We start from the raw sequence: 14,448 nt of genomic DNA on the forward strand, positions 1-14,448 counted from the left end.
TAAAGTCTTTTCTGCATCATGAAGTAACCGGTATGTTGGGATCAGTTGGTCGAGGAGGCCGAATTGCCAGATGATCTCTCTGAGGGCCGTAACATGTTTTGGACTGGTCGTTGTTTTGTCCGGGAGGAGTCTCCCATACCGACAGGTGACAGAGGAAGAGGGAAAGGGTGTCATGCCCTGGAATTAAGGACCTGGGGCAGTGCTGCTTCGTTGCTCGAGACTCCTTGGGAGCCAGTAGCTGTGAAGGAAGCAACTTTGTACTGAATTCAGATTGTGGACTGCAATTGATTATTTTTCAGGCCATTTATGCCAGTGTTCTTCCTGGAGAGTTAATGAGGGGGTACATGACCCAGTTTCCTACCTTTCCAAGCTGGTTGGGGAAGCACTCATCTACCGGCAAACATGATCGTATTGTACAGGACCTCGCACTGCACATGAGTCTCAGGTAAGTGGTGTTAGTCCATGTCTGGCATTTTCTCAGTGTCGCGTATTTAGCCTTTATCCAGTGAGGATAGCGTAAGTCAAAAGATCTGTGTTTTAGTTTTGATTTTATTGCTAACTAGATAAGTGATCCTGGATAAGTTCCTTATATTTTGTGGGCCTGAGTTTTATTATCTATAATCAGTTATAATACTTGTTTTATCACTTAAAAGGATACTTTGGAGAATAAGCCCAGTTGGTAGATGTGCCATAACTTTAAGATAAATTTTAAAGCTACGTAAATCTGAGGTAGTGCTATTTATGACTGTGCCTATTACTAGTAGGCATACATAATGTCTCAGCTTCCAAATAATAGGAAAAGGGACTATTTAAATAAATGAACTAGTTTTTACCTATCCTAGTAGTAAACTGACCTAGTCATTTAGGATGGGGGACACAGTTTAGCATGTAACATCAGAGGGCAGACATGCAGATGACTGAAAATCCGTGTGCTTGGAGAAGTTTAACGAAGTCCAAAAATTCTTGTTATTTGGTACAATTTTTTTTTTAAGTTTAGAAACTTAGAAAATGGGCATGCACACAAATATTGAAGTGAACTTTAGGAATTTATTTTTAACCATGAAGAACTCCTTGAGCAGTCTTATTTCTCTTTTCTGATCTCTGGAAGGAAGATTAACATTGGTCCACTCTTAACTTTTGCTTGAAGCTGAACTGAAAGGGTTCTTCTCTTCTTTTCTTGTAAAATACTACTTCCTACTGTGTTCCCTCTTCCTAGCCAATGGCATGGGTCTTTTTTTTTACCACTTCTGTATTAGTTTCCTATTGTTGTTGTAACAAATTACCAAAACTTACTGGTTTAAAATAACACAAATTTATTGTCGCCTTAAGATACAAAGAATGTCCTGGATTATGTGGGCAGGCCCAATGTAATTAAGGGTCTTTACCAAAAAGAAAAAAAGGGATGCAGCAGTATCAAGTCAGAAAGAGATTTTAAGATGTTACATTGTTGGCTCTGAAGATGGGGAAAGAGACCATGAGCCAAGGGATGTCCATGGCCTCTAGAAATTGGAAAGGGTTGCTTTTCCCACTGCTTTTCTCATTGCTCAAATGGGAGGCCTGGCTCTGAGCTCTTTTCCTACTCCCTGCCCTCTGCTTTTTAAAAAGGTGATGCATCCCTGTGCCCTGGAGGTCCGCCTTTTACACCCCCACCGTATTCATGTAGATTGTGAGCCCTGGACTTCCTCTCTCGTCTGTGGCTGTGCTTTTGTGTGTCTGTCCCCTTCTTCCATTAGAGCGAACATTTCTGGTGGTAGGAACTGAGGCCTACTCATCTAGCATATAAAATTGCTCAATAATTGTTCCTTAATGAATCACATACAGGACATTGTCATCATCAGAGGACATGTATAGTGAATTTCACAATTTTGAAAGTAAATTAGGACCTTCCTATCTAACTTTTTAACTCCGATTAAGTCGTCAAACTTTTATAGATTTCAGTTTCTCTTTAAAAATGGAAGTGCGACTTTATTATTAGTTCTTGTTGGGGTTATAGATGCCTTTGAGAACCTGAAAGCTCTGTGATCTTTATTACTCCCAAATGCACTAATGCACATAATGCTAGGGGAATTACAGATTTCTGAGGTTAAGAACCCTTGATTTAGGAACTCTAGATGATACCTTTAGACTTTTCTAGAGTTGACTTTTCTAGAGTTGACTTCTCTGTGATTCTAAGTAGAAGGTAACAGTAATGTAACAAAATATAGGAGAATACTTTTGAAAAAGATTTCATGATTTTCTTAGGCACTGTGGCTTAGGGCTCATACTTGTCTTCAAGTACTAGTTGTGCTTGATTATGGAAGACTGAATCTAGAGGAAATGGGTGAATTTAAAAATAAGAGTTTTTCGGATTCTTTGCCTAGGTAGTAAAACAGTTGGGGGCAGGGTTCTAGATTTCTGATCAAGAGAACTATTCAGACTCAGTTACCTGAAGGCAAGAGCAGGACCCATTAATAATTTAAAAATTTTTATGGGTTCTGAAGCCCAACAGCTTTTGAGGTTTCTTGTTTGGAGTGTGCACACATATAACTGTCTCATTTGATGATGGAAGCAGCTGGATTGGAAAGATTTAGATCGGTATTTTGTTTTGTTCATCTATTTTCTGTCTTTGACAGTATTTATGAGCAAAAGAGAAAGTCATTGTAGTTCTCAGCAGACTTTTTCCTGAAGCCTTCCCCTCACAAATATGGACCACCTCGTGATTCTGCAGGGACATTTTCTGCAGTTTTCTCAGTTTGGGGAAAGCCCTGCTCTAGAACTAAAGATTTCAGAGTAACCATACTAGGAAATATGAGGGAAACATTCATACATAATTTCATGTTATAATCAGAGATCAGAAGGTATTACAGACCCTCATGTAGGAAATAGCAGTGGAACTTGAGGTAGGAAATCTCACTGCCTTTTGCTGATGCTTTTAATATTTGGAACTGGGAATGAGTAGTCTTTGGCTGTATTAAGTATGAGCACATAGAAGTCCTGTTGTTGCCCAGGCCTTGAGAGTAGGTTGGAAGTAGAACCTACATTTGTGTTTTTCATTCACTGACGCAGATAAGTAGAGAATTCATTCCCTGTGAGCACACTGGCGTGTCCATGCTCCTGATGGTGTCATGCTAGCCTTTCTCTACCAGCTGCTAAATAGTAGACATTACACTGGGCATTATTAAAAGTGGATTGAACTTCACGCTATGACTTGACTTGGTGGTAGTTTGCCACTGACTACGATTATGTCTCTCTTGTTTTGGTTTAAGAACTTATTCCAGCAAAAGGACTGTAAACATGGATTATCTGTCACATATAAGGGATGCACTTGTACAGCCCTTGACCTCACAAGGGGTAGAAGGGGTACAGGATGTTATTGCTCTTATGGACACCTACTACTTGATGAAAGAAGACTTCGAGAATATCATGGAAATTAGCAGCTGGGGAGGCAAACCTAGTCCCTTCTCCAAGCTGGACCCCAAGGTAAATTGTGTAACTCACTGGTTCTCCATCACTTTGTAATTGCCAGGTTTGTAGTAGGAGTATTTGAGAGATGTTGTAGGTGCTTTCAAAAGGTTTAACTTTTCCCCCTTAAATGCTTTTTACTTCTTAGGGCCTATGCTTTCCAAAGATGATATTTGAGTGCAGTATTAAGAATGGATTTCTGGATTTGACTGTAACAGTTTGTAGTTTTATCATTGCTTTATGTTGAGTGGAAAAGCCAGACCTGAAATCTGAGAAGCCAATATAAATGTATTCCTTGTAAAGGCAGGTAGATGAGCCTGGGGAAGTAAGTCGGGTGGTGGTAATACATTATGAAAAGAAAGACGTGTTTATTGGCTGAGGATTTTTATACTTTTTCTCAGTCTGCCTAATCTGTATATTATATATAATTTAGTATGTATTAGTAATTATATATATAATTTACTATTTATATATATATATATATATTACATAATAGAGTGTCCAACTATAATATCCCCTACTTTCTTTATATAATGAGCATGAAAAAACTAAAATGACATAACATGAATTTGTAATATCCAGTACCTCACACTGCCTGTTTCTTTGGTGCTGTTTTAGAAGATACATTCTCTATGGCTTGCCTTCTCTAGAATTTTGATCTGACTTTATGGTTATGGGTAAATCCCCATCAGAGACCTCCCTGGTAGAGTTCAAGGACTCCTTCTACAATTATGTTTAGAAGCTCCAAGTTACTTAGTACTGTGAATTAACCATTATTATGATAAAAGTAATGTATTTTGTGGGAATTAATGGCCAACTTTATCTTGCACCTTATTGTAAGTCTTTTTGATTTATTGATTCACTGTACTTCTTACTTTGTAGAACTGTGGAATGCACTAAATAGGCAAAACTGATGAGTTAAAGTTCCTTTTTTTGCCTGCCTAATGTTCCCAAATACTAGTTCTTATTTTTGAGTCATGGGCTCCATTAAGAATGTCTTGAAAAATACAGAACCTCTCCATAGAAAAATGTTTATAAGTACACTTACATGTACATGCATAAATATTTTGCAAAATATTTCAAGGATCTTGTAGGATCTCACAAAACCTTTAGTTTAAAAGTATTGTTTGGCACTTGTATTTTTAACAGCCTCTTTCTATTCCTTTCCTCTAGGTGAAGGCAGCCTTCACGAGAACTTACAATAAGGAAGTCCACCTTACTCCGTACTCACTTCAGGCGGTGAAGACACCCAGACACAGCACAGGCCCAGCACTGGATTCTGAATACAGTGAAGACTTAAATGAAGACGACTCTCAGTCTGAGGAGAAAGACCAGGACTCTGTGGAAACCGATGCAATGATCAAGGTAGTATTTTAAGCTACACACAGGAAATGCCAGGATATTCCCTCAGTAGTTTTATCTTTTCTTGTGTACAGCTTGCCTCCTGGAATTATTCAGGGCCTGTTTAAGTTTTTATGTTCATCACATTGAGGGTGGAGAAGGTGTAGATTTTAGTCTTATAAATAGTCAGCTGCTTATAATAGTGGAAGAAGGCAAGAAAATAGGCCATCATATTTAGTCATACGCTGTGTTAGAAAAAGTACCATTTTTGTTTGGTCATTGGTGTGTGCTTTACCAGAGACACGTATTTTTACAGTTTAATTAAGAAAAACATTTTCAGGGAAACTTTCTCTTTTCTGTAATTTGTTTTGCTATAGCCATTGAACTGCCTATAGAAGTTTCTCGGAATGAAACAGTCTTATCTTGTGTTAGGAAAGATTAAAACCATTTATGGTATCAGCCCACCGTTTACCTTTGGCAAAGGCAAAGGAATCTAGTCTGTGTTCTCTTCTGTCCTTAGTGTGTGTCATTCTTGTCCCTCTTGTCCCTCATTTCTGTTTTGTATATGCAGGGAGGAAAAGCAGCCTTCTCCAGTGTAGCTCTCTAGTCTTGTGTAGACATAAGAGGTTGTCTCTCTCTCTCCCCTTCTCAAACTGAACATGTTTAGATCTCTAATCTGAAACTGAAAGAAAAGGAAATTCTTCATTAAAACATTACCTTATGAGTACATTATCTCTTGCTCATTTTGTCTTTCCTGAATCTACCTATCCCCTAAGTCCAAGAAACTGTATGCCTGGGGAACATAGCTTAGTTGTAGATTCTAAATAGCTTTTCGGTAGTTAAAGGCTCCAACTAGCCCAGTTGCTGCTTGAAAGTAAGCTCATCAGGTGTAGTGGTAGTTGAAGATGTTTGCAAAGATTTGCTTTATTGTAGAAATAGACTTATTTCATTGCCTCATAAATATAGCTATTAACTATTTTGTCCATTCTTCTCTCCCAACAGAAAAAGACAAAATCTTCAAAGCCTTCAAAATCAGAAAAAGATAAGGAGTCCAGAAAAGGAAAAGGAAAAAGTTCAAAGAAATGAAATGAAATTGTTTTTCACTACTGACAGCCACTTTTTACTTACCCTGTTGACCAGTCTAGCTTGTCTAGAAATTGCCTTGTTTTTTTCCAAAGGAATCATATTTTAGCATAATGGGGCAACTCAGTGGTCCCATTATAAATATATGGTGGTACAGCTAGAGGGATGTAACCAGTAGGCTAACATACACCTCTTATAGAGGTTGATAGGACTGCTTGGGTCCTCCACTGTCCCCTGTCAATCGAATTAGATTGTGCTTCAAATTGACTGTATAATCAGAAACTACATGTGGGCTTTGGAGTCAGATTTTAGTGAACAATAATATGCCTGGGAACATTGGTACTAAGGCAACTTTTGTAGGCTTAAGAATTTATCCTAATGGCCTTTATAGGACCGATGCTGATTTTTTTAAAAAGGTAGTTACTATTATGTGGTGAAATTTTGTAAATAAATCATAATACAAAACAATCACCACCTAGAACTGGTATTCTTTGTATATTGTCAAATATCTTACAAAATGTAAATTAGGAATAAAAATGTTCCACGTGCCATATGTGCAAATTCTTAAGAATGTCCTCTTGAACAGTAAAATAAGATGTTGGTAGATTACATTCCTTATTAGTTTGCAAATGATTGGGTAAAACACTAACTCTTTTCCTCACTAACCAGCTGTGTGAAGCAGAACTTTGGCAGTTGGACAGTCAGAACTCTCATTCCCAACTCGATTACCTCTGTGAGTGCCAGCCATCTCTCTGTTGTGACCAGCATGTCATGGAGAGGCCTCTATGGTATCACTGGAGGGTATGGGGGGCTGTAAAAGGATTGCCACATGTTTATCCTTCCAGAGTCTCAACTCACCAGGTTCAAACTAGTAGGGTCTAGTCTGGGTCAGAATCTTAGTCCCACTCTGGCTTAGGACAAAGTGAATGCTGGTTTTTGTTTGTTTTGCCTCTGGGAGCTCTGGTTCTGCCCTGTGACTGATTCCACAAACTGTGCTGGAATTTTAGGTTGTACCTGTCACTGTACTTGTTGAGTGGCTCTGAGGCTGTGAACGTAGCCTGGAATTTAGTTGTCTAGCTATTTTGAAATTTTGTCAATAAATGCTCAGAGGTATGTGCTAAAAGGAGTATAAAATTAGGATACTATTTCCTCCCTTTAAGTAATTGCCAGTCTTGTTTGGGAGGTGAGACATAAAGTTCTTGAGACATTTAAAGTGTATTTACGAGTGTGAAAAATATCTTTCATGTAGACTAAGTTCATCATGGGAATAAAATGTTGCCTTCAGCCTTGCCCTCTCTTTGTTAAAGCCCAGCTCGAAACTTCTGCTTGTGAAGATCTCCTTGATTGACGACTGCCTCACCTCACCAATGGGGTTTGAGCATGGCTTTCTTTCACATATTCTTTTGCTTCTATTGCTTTTTGATATGAAAGTCATGTCTGCCTACTTGTTTTCTACTCTCCATGAAAGGGAGTGTAATCTCCTTGCAGCCAGAACAATGAATATGAATTTACTTGTAAATTATGATTTTGTTATTAATTAATTCTAAATGCTCTGTGATCGGCATAAATCAGTGTATAAGGTAAATAACTTTTAGAGATTATAAATATGCTCTTTAAAATAGGACAGCATGGATCTCGTGGAGCTACGTGTGCCACGTGTCTTTGGAGAATAAAACTGCGTACTTCTTTTGAGGTCCATTGTGTCTTGGCCATTTTGGAAGCTGTAACAAACTACTGTGCTTTATCCTTCATCCTGTTATGTTTTTGCAGTCCGTTACTGCAGCGACATTATTTGGCCTCTTGAAGTTATTAACAAGGAGCATTGTTGCATGTACTGGGAGGATTAGCTTCCTAAATAAGTTCTGGTGTAATTATGCTTATTCGTGAATGTTTAAAGCCCGTAACTCCTCAAGTATGATGTGCTTTACTCTTACAGATCCCAAGTGCCTATGCTCTTACTCCTATAACTTTATAATATCCCTCGTGATTAATGGGAAAACAAGAGGATGATAGGTGGGTTTAATGAGGCTTGTATCACTTAGTAAAGCCAAGGCCTCGGGCCTATTCTTTAGCCAGCCTTTGCGGGAGGAAGATCAGATAATAAAAGTTGGAGGCATCATATATGTGGATACTTGGATGCAATAAAACATTATTGTCACTTGGGGTATTACCATGGGCTTGCAGGTACCTTTGTAATAGGATGCTGGTGGCTACTGTACGACCCTATCATCTGAAACATTCAAAGTTAGGCTATATGACTCATTTCTGCCAGCTGCTCAGACGTTGGTGACATTGGCTTTGGATGGCAAGGAAGCCTATACTGATGTAGGAAAAATAGGGGGTGTGTGTGATACGGGGAAGATTCTGAAAAATGTACTTCTTCAGGGGAAGTCAAATGACGTAATTTTGTGAAAGGAATTAACTCAGGAGATACGCGCTTATGGTTTAGTTTCATTCTTTCAAATTGATGTTTTTATTCTAAGACTGATTGATTGTGCTAAACTTCTCATTTCAAACTTTGAAGTGTTAATGTCTGCGCTGCCCAAACTTCACAGTGTTATCTATCTACCTCCTTTTTTCTGCCTCCAAATCCAGGAAAACATTACAAATATCTAATCAACAATTTTATTTTAAAGGAGATATTTCAAAATATAAAAGTTATCAAAAAGTTGGATATTTACAGTTACATCATAGGCTACTATTAACAGTGCAGAGCATAGAATATGTAAGACTTTGAAGAGGAACTCTATGAAGTGTAATAAACAGCTATATGTCACTGTTTTGCCATTCTACATGTCTGTGACCTGGAGAGTCGTCCTTTTCTGTATCCAGAAACCACCGGGGGTAGAAACTTGGCCTCCTGTGGAAAAATGATATCTTTTCAGGAACATTATATCTAGAAAAGACAAACCCACGTCTTTAGAAGTGTTTCCAGTAACTGGCATGCAGTAATAAAGCCAAGCTATACTAAAGTTTTTGCTCATTTCTGGAATGTGGATCAGGATGACTATTCAAGTTAGAAACCTCCGGTCTATGAGCAGTATTGAGTTTAAATCTTGGTTTTGACTGAAGTGTACAGGCAAACTGTTATTATAAAGTGAGGGTGATGATAATAGCCACTTTACTGGGAAGAATGGGAAAATGAAGATAAGTGCTTGGCAATCTGTGAAGATTTTCCTGAAATTAAATGGTCATTAATGGTTCCTTGTCTAAAAGGAGTCAGTGAACAGTGGCCTCAACCAATATTCATTGTACAATAAGACATTCATAGTGAATTTCTCAAAAGGTGGTGCATAATCAAAACTTACTGAAGCATGTCTGCAAGTATATATGAACCATGGGACTAAGCCTCTGCTTTTATGCAGAGATGGTGTTGGGAGAGAGTCTATGTAGGATTATTAAAAACATAAGATCCTCCTTTGGCAGAATTGCAGATTATCCTCCTGCAGATAACAGTTACAAACTCGGGACAGAATATAACCAACTATTCAAAGGCATTGGAAGAGCAACCAAAAGCTGGTAGAAATTGGAAAGGTGTCAACTCTTGAAAGAAGAGAAGTCCACTGGGTAAGATTCATCTTCATATGTGTTTGCACCTGAGGGTAAGTCCATGAGGACAGTGAAGTCATAGTCTTACTAGCTCAGAGAGTCAGAGAATAGAATTTGGGCCTGCCAGAACTACTGAAATATGAGGGAGAATATCCTGAAAAGGGCATTGCCCCCCCCCCATCTGCATATAAACTCCGTGTAAACCCTTGAACTTCACAGGCTTGGAAGAGATATTTATGCTGGACTAGAAGAAGCACAGTTCTACATTGTAGGGAATGCCGTGTGTTAGAAAACTGAGGGCTGCTTCTAGGATCTGAGGGCCTCAGTACTCTAACAGTAAAGAATGGAGTTCCACCAACAAACAGGCTCGACAAGCGTCTCACATTAGATTGCAGCTCCAGCCAACCGCAGCCTTATGAGACCGTGAACAGAAGACTCTGCTAAGCCATGCATGTATTACGGATCCACAGAAATTGTGAGGTAGGTTCTGGTTCAAGATGGCAATGTAGGAAGATCCTGAACTACCTCTTCCCATGGACACAGTGCATCTACAGCTACATATGGAACAAGTCCCTTTGAAAGAGATCCAGAGGGGCGCCTGGGTAGCACAGTCGTTAGGCGTCTGCCTTTGGCTCAGGGCGTGATCCTGGCATTCCGGGATCGAGTCCCACATTGGGCTCCTCCACTAGGAGCCTGCTTCTTCCTCTCCCACTCCCCCTGCTTGTGTTCCCTCTCTCGCTGGCTGTCTCTCTGTCACATAAATAAATAAAATCTTTAAAGAAAGAGATCCAGAAACTAGCTGAGCAACTCCTGCACATCAGGTGAGCAAGAACCGCCCCCCCCATCCAAATGGGTAGGAGAGGGTGAGAAAATCTTGCCAGAAACCCCACCCCCAGCATGATGACACACAACAGGAGGGAACTCAACAATACCTTCTCCCTAAGAAGTGAAGGATTTGGACCCCACATTTGGTGCCCTTTTAAGACTTCCACCTGAGAGATTGGCCTCCAAAACCTCTACCTTTAAAAGGCAACGAGCCTCGTATCCATGAGAACTAAAAGGTAGTGGCAAACTAAAAAACAGTTCAAAATGAGATCACGGGGACCCACCGTGGCTAATCCCCCAGGGCCCAGCTCAGAGGCAGCAGACTGAAATATACCCAGTCTGTGAAAAAGGCCCATTATCTTAAAAGCTTTGGCCTGAGGGGCAGGCTTCTAACTTCTTAACACATACTTAGGGGCCAACTGCAACTCTGCTGAGACTGCAGAGGCTAGCAGGCACCATCTTTGTGTTTTCTCTCTGCCTTGTCCCAGGTGGCCAGTATCTCTCAGGAGGTTGTGTACAAGTCTGGCACTCCAGTTCTTGCTGCCACGCCAGGGACACCCCTTAATCACCTAGCTCTGGTGGCCAGCAGAGCTTTACGTTTGCAAGTCCCAGCTGGACTGTCACAAACAGAAACCGTTCTGAACAGAAGAACCAGGACAGTGCTCATTAGGCTTATTTCCTACATGCGGCCACTCCTTCAAGACTGGAGAGGTGACTGTTTTAGCTAATGTGTAGAAACCAACAGAGTCGAAGATGAGGAAACAGAGGAATATATCCCAAACAGACAAAAAACCACGTAAAACCTCATTAAAAGAAATTTAACAAAATGGAGATAAGTGATTTATGTGATAAAGAGTTTGGTCATTGAAACAATTCATGAACAAAGTGAAGAAAGTAAACAAATCACAGACTAAAGAATACAACTACTGAACTGGAAAATACAAGAAAAGGTTCAATAGCAGACTAAATGAACAGAAAGGATCAATGAACCTGAAGACAGGTCCATGGAACTCATCTAATCACAGCAAAAAGATAAAAGCATGAAAAAAGTGCTTACAGCTTAAGGGATTTATGGGATAACTATAATATTCCCATATAAGGGTCCTAAAAGAGAGGAGAAAGAGTCTGAAAATTTCCCGAACTTGGGGAAGGAAACACATCCAGATCCAGGAAACCCAGAGTTCCAAACAAGATGAACCCAAACAGACCCACACCAAGACACATTATAATTAAAATGCTAAAAGCTAAAGGAGAGAAGCAACTTGTTACATACAAGGGAACCCCTGTAAGACCATCATCAGCAACTTTTCCAGTAGAAACCTTTGAGGCTAGAAGACAGTGGCATGACACATCCAAATGGCTGAAAGAAAAGAAATGCGAACAAAGAATATTCTGCCTGGCAGTATTGTCCTTCAGAATTGAAAGAGAGAGTTTTCCAGACTAGGAGGAGCTAAAGGAGTTCATCACCACTAGACCAGCCTTACGGGAAATGGTAAAGGTGCTTCTTTCTTTAAGCTGAAAGTGCTGGCTAATAAGAGGAAAACATATGAAAGTATAAATCTGAATGCTTAAAGGTTCATATGTAAATTCAGAATAATCTTGTTGTGATGGTGGTGGGTTAATCACTTAAGTAGTAAAAATGAAAATAATTTAACAGACACCCAAGTAAACGGACACCCAAGATGCAAAGATGCGACATCAAATATAGAATGGGGAGTAAAAATATAGAGCCTCAGAACTTGTTATCAACTTAAAATAGGTTTAATGTAAGCCTCATGGTATCCATAAAACAAAACTCTACAGCAGATGCATGAAAGAGAAAAGGAATCTAAGCATACCACTACAGAAAGTTACTACATCATAAAGAGAGCAAGAGAAGAAGAAAAAGAACAATGCACTTACAAAATAGCCAGAAAACAATAAAAATGGCAGTAAGTCCATATCTGTCAATAATTTAAGTGCAAATAGGCTAAATCCTCTGATCAAGAGTGGCTGAATGGATTAAAAAAACAATATCCATCTATCCTGCTGCTGACAAGAGACTCATTAAGGACATGGACTGAAAGTGAAGGAATGGAAAAAGATATTCCAGGCTAATGGAAGTCAAAAGAAAGCTGGAATAACTTATATCAGACAAAAAAGACTTTAAAACAAAGACTGTAATAAGAGACAAGGTCATTATACAATGATAAAAAGGTCAACACAAAAGTGGGTATAATATTTGTAAGTATGCACCCAGCACAGGAGCATCTAAAGATAAAATGCAAAAATTAATTAACAGGTCTAAAGGGAGAAATAGCAATATAAGGTTAAGGGACAGAGGATAAATCCTCCAGATAGGAAATCAATATAAGGAAACACTGCACTTAATAGACATTTACAGAGCATTCCATCCAGAGCACAGGCTTAAGCACACATGAAACATTCTCCAGGACAGATCATAGGTTAGGCTACGAAAAGTCAATAAATTTAAGAAGACTGAGCATCTTTCCTAACCACAATGGTATGGAACTAGAAGTCACATAAAAAGAAAACTGGAAAATTAAAAAATACATGGAGCTTCGACAACATGCTATGGAACAACCAATGGGTCAGAGAAGAAATCAAAAGAAAAAAATACCTTGAAACAAATGGAAAGACAATATACCAAAACTTAAGGGATGCAGAAAAAGCAGTTCTAAGAGGGAAGCTCATAGCTATTAATGCCCACATCAAGAAACAAAAAAGATCTCAAGTTAACATACTTTACACCTCAAGGAACTAGAAAGAGAAGAACAAGCTAAAGCCTAAAGTTAATAGAAGGAAGAAAATAACAAAGCAAAAATAAAGGAAAGAGAATAAAAAAGAGCAATAAAACTAACAGCTGGTTAAGGAAAATAAACCTTGAGCTAGACTCACCAAGAGAAAGAAACAGAAATGAAAGAGGAGATAATGGATAACACAAATATAAAAGATCATAAAAGACTATGACCTACTACATACCAACAAATGAAACAACTTAGAAAAGAACTGGAATATTCCTAGAAACATACAACCTTACAAGACTGAATCATCAAGAAACAGAAAATCTGAACAGACCAATTACTAGCAAGGAGATTGAATCTGTAATAAAAAAAAACCTCCCAGCAAACAAAATTCTAAGACCAGATGTCTTCACTGGTGAATTCTACCAACATTTAAAGCATTCATACCAGTCCTCCTCAAACTCTTCCAAAAAATAGAAGAGGAGAGAACACTTCCGAACTCATTTTATGTGCCAGCATTAATTGGCTACCAAAACCAGAAAAGGATACCACAATAAAGAAAATTATAGGCCGATATCCCTGCTGAACATAGATGCAATCTGTTAGCAATCTGGATTCCACAGTACGTTAAAAGGATCATACGCCATGATGGACTGGAATTCACTCCAGGGATGCACGGCCGCATCCACGGACCATCGTGTGATATACTACATTAAGAAAATGAAGAATAAAAATCATATGATCATCTCAGTAGGTACAGAAAAAGCATTTTAACAGTATTCAACATCCACTGATGATAAAAACTTCATCAAAATGGGTATAGAGGGAACATACCTCAACATAATAAAGGGCATATAGGACAATCCCAGAGCTGTCATCCTCTCCTCAATGGTTAAAAGCTTTAAAGCTTTTCCTTTAGGATCAGAAAGAAGATAAGGATGCCTACTCTTGCCACTTTTAATTAAACATAGTACTTAAGTCCTAGCCAGAGCAGTTGGGCAAGAAAAATAAAAGGCATCCAAACTGGAAAGGAATAAGTTAAAGTGTCACTATTTGCAGATGACATGGTAGAATGTAGAAAACCCTGAAGACCACTAAAAAACTGGTAGAGCCTAATAAATGAATCCAGTGAAGTCTCAGGATATAAAATCAGTATACAAAAACCTGCTGCATTTCTATACACTAATAATGAACTATCAGAGATTAAGAAAAAAAAATCTCACTTAAATTGCATAAAAAAGAATGGAATACTTATGTGTAAATTTAACCAAGGAGGGGAAAGACCTGTACGCTCAAAACTATAAGACACTGGTGAAAGAAATTAAAGACAAAAAAATAGATACTCTGTGCTCACAGATTGGAAGAATTAAAACTGTTAAAGTGTCCATCTGAAGTGTACAAAACAATCTACAGATTCAATGCAGTTTCTCTCAGTTTCCAATGATATTTTTCACAAAAATAGAAT

General features: G+C 38.7%; 2 protein-coding genes across 4 annotated transcripts in view; one reads left to right on the forward strand and one right to left on the reverse strand.

Annotated features, from left to right (window-relative positions):
* RFC1 (replication factor C subunit 1) overlaps positions 1-6,414 on the forward strand; it is a 77,235-nt gene extending 70,821 nt beyond the window's left edge. For both annotated transcript variants that reach the window (XM_008701409.2, XM_008701410.2), the window contains exons 22-25: positions 300-445; positions 3,246-3,459; positions 4,615-4,806; positions 5,785-6,414. In XM_008701409.2, the coding sequence (XP_008699631.2) occupies positions 300-445; positions 3,246-3,459; positions 4,615-4,806; positions 5,785-5,868 (636 nt within the window). In that variant the 3' untranslated portion in view covers positions 5,869-6,414. The remainder of the gene's footprint in view (positions 1-299; positions 446-3,245; positions 3,460-4,614; positions 4,807-5,784) is intronic.
* A 2,062-nt stretch (positions 6,415-8,476) lies between these two features.
* Positions 8,477-14,448, reverse strand: part of WDR19 (WD repeat domain 19) — a 107,423-nt gene continuing 101,451 nt past the window's right edge. For both annotated transcript variants that reach the window (XM_040624959.1, XM_008701408.2), the window contains one exon: positions 8,477-8,725. The gene's annotated coding sequence lies outside the window, so the exon portion shown is untranslated. The remainder of the gene's footprint in view (positions 8,726-14,448) is intronic.

The sequence above is a fragment of the Ursus maritimus genome, unplaced genomic scaffold (genome assembly GCF_017311325.1).
Source record: "Ursus maritimus isolate PB19 unplaced genomic scaffold, ASM1731132v1 scaffold_8, whole genome shotgun sequence".
Taxonomy (NCBI): Eukaryota; Metazoa; Chordata; class Mammalia; order Carnivora; family Ursidae; genus Ursus; species Ursus maritimus.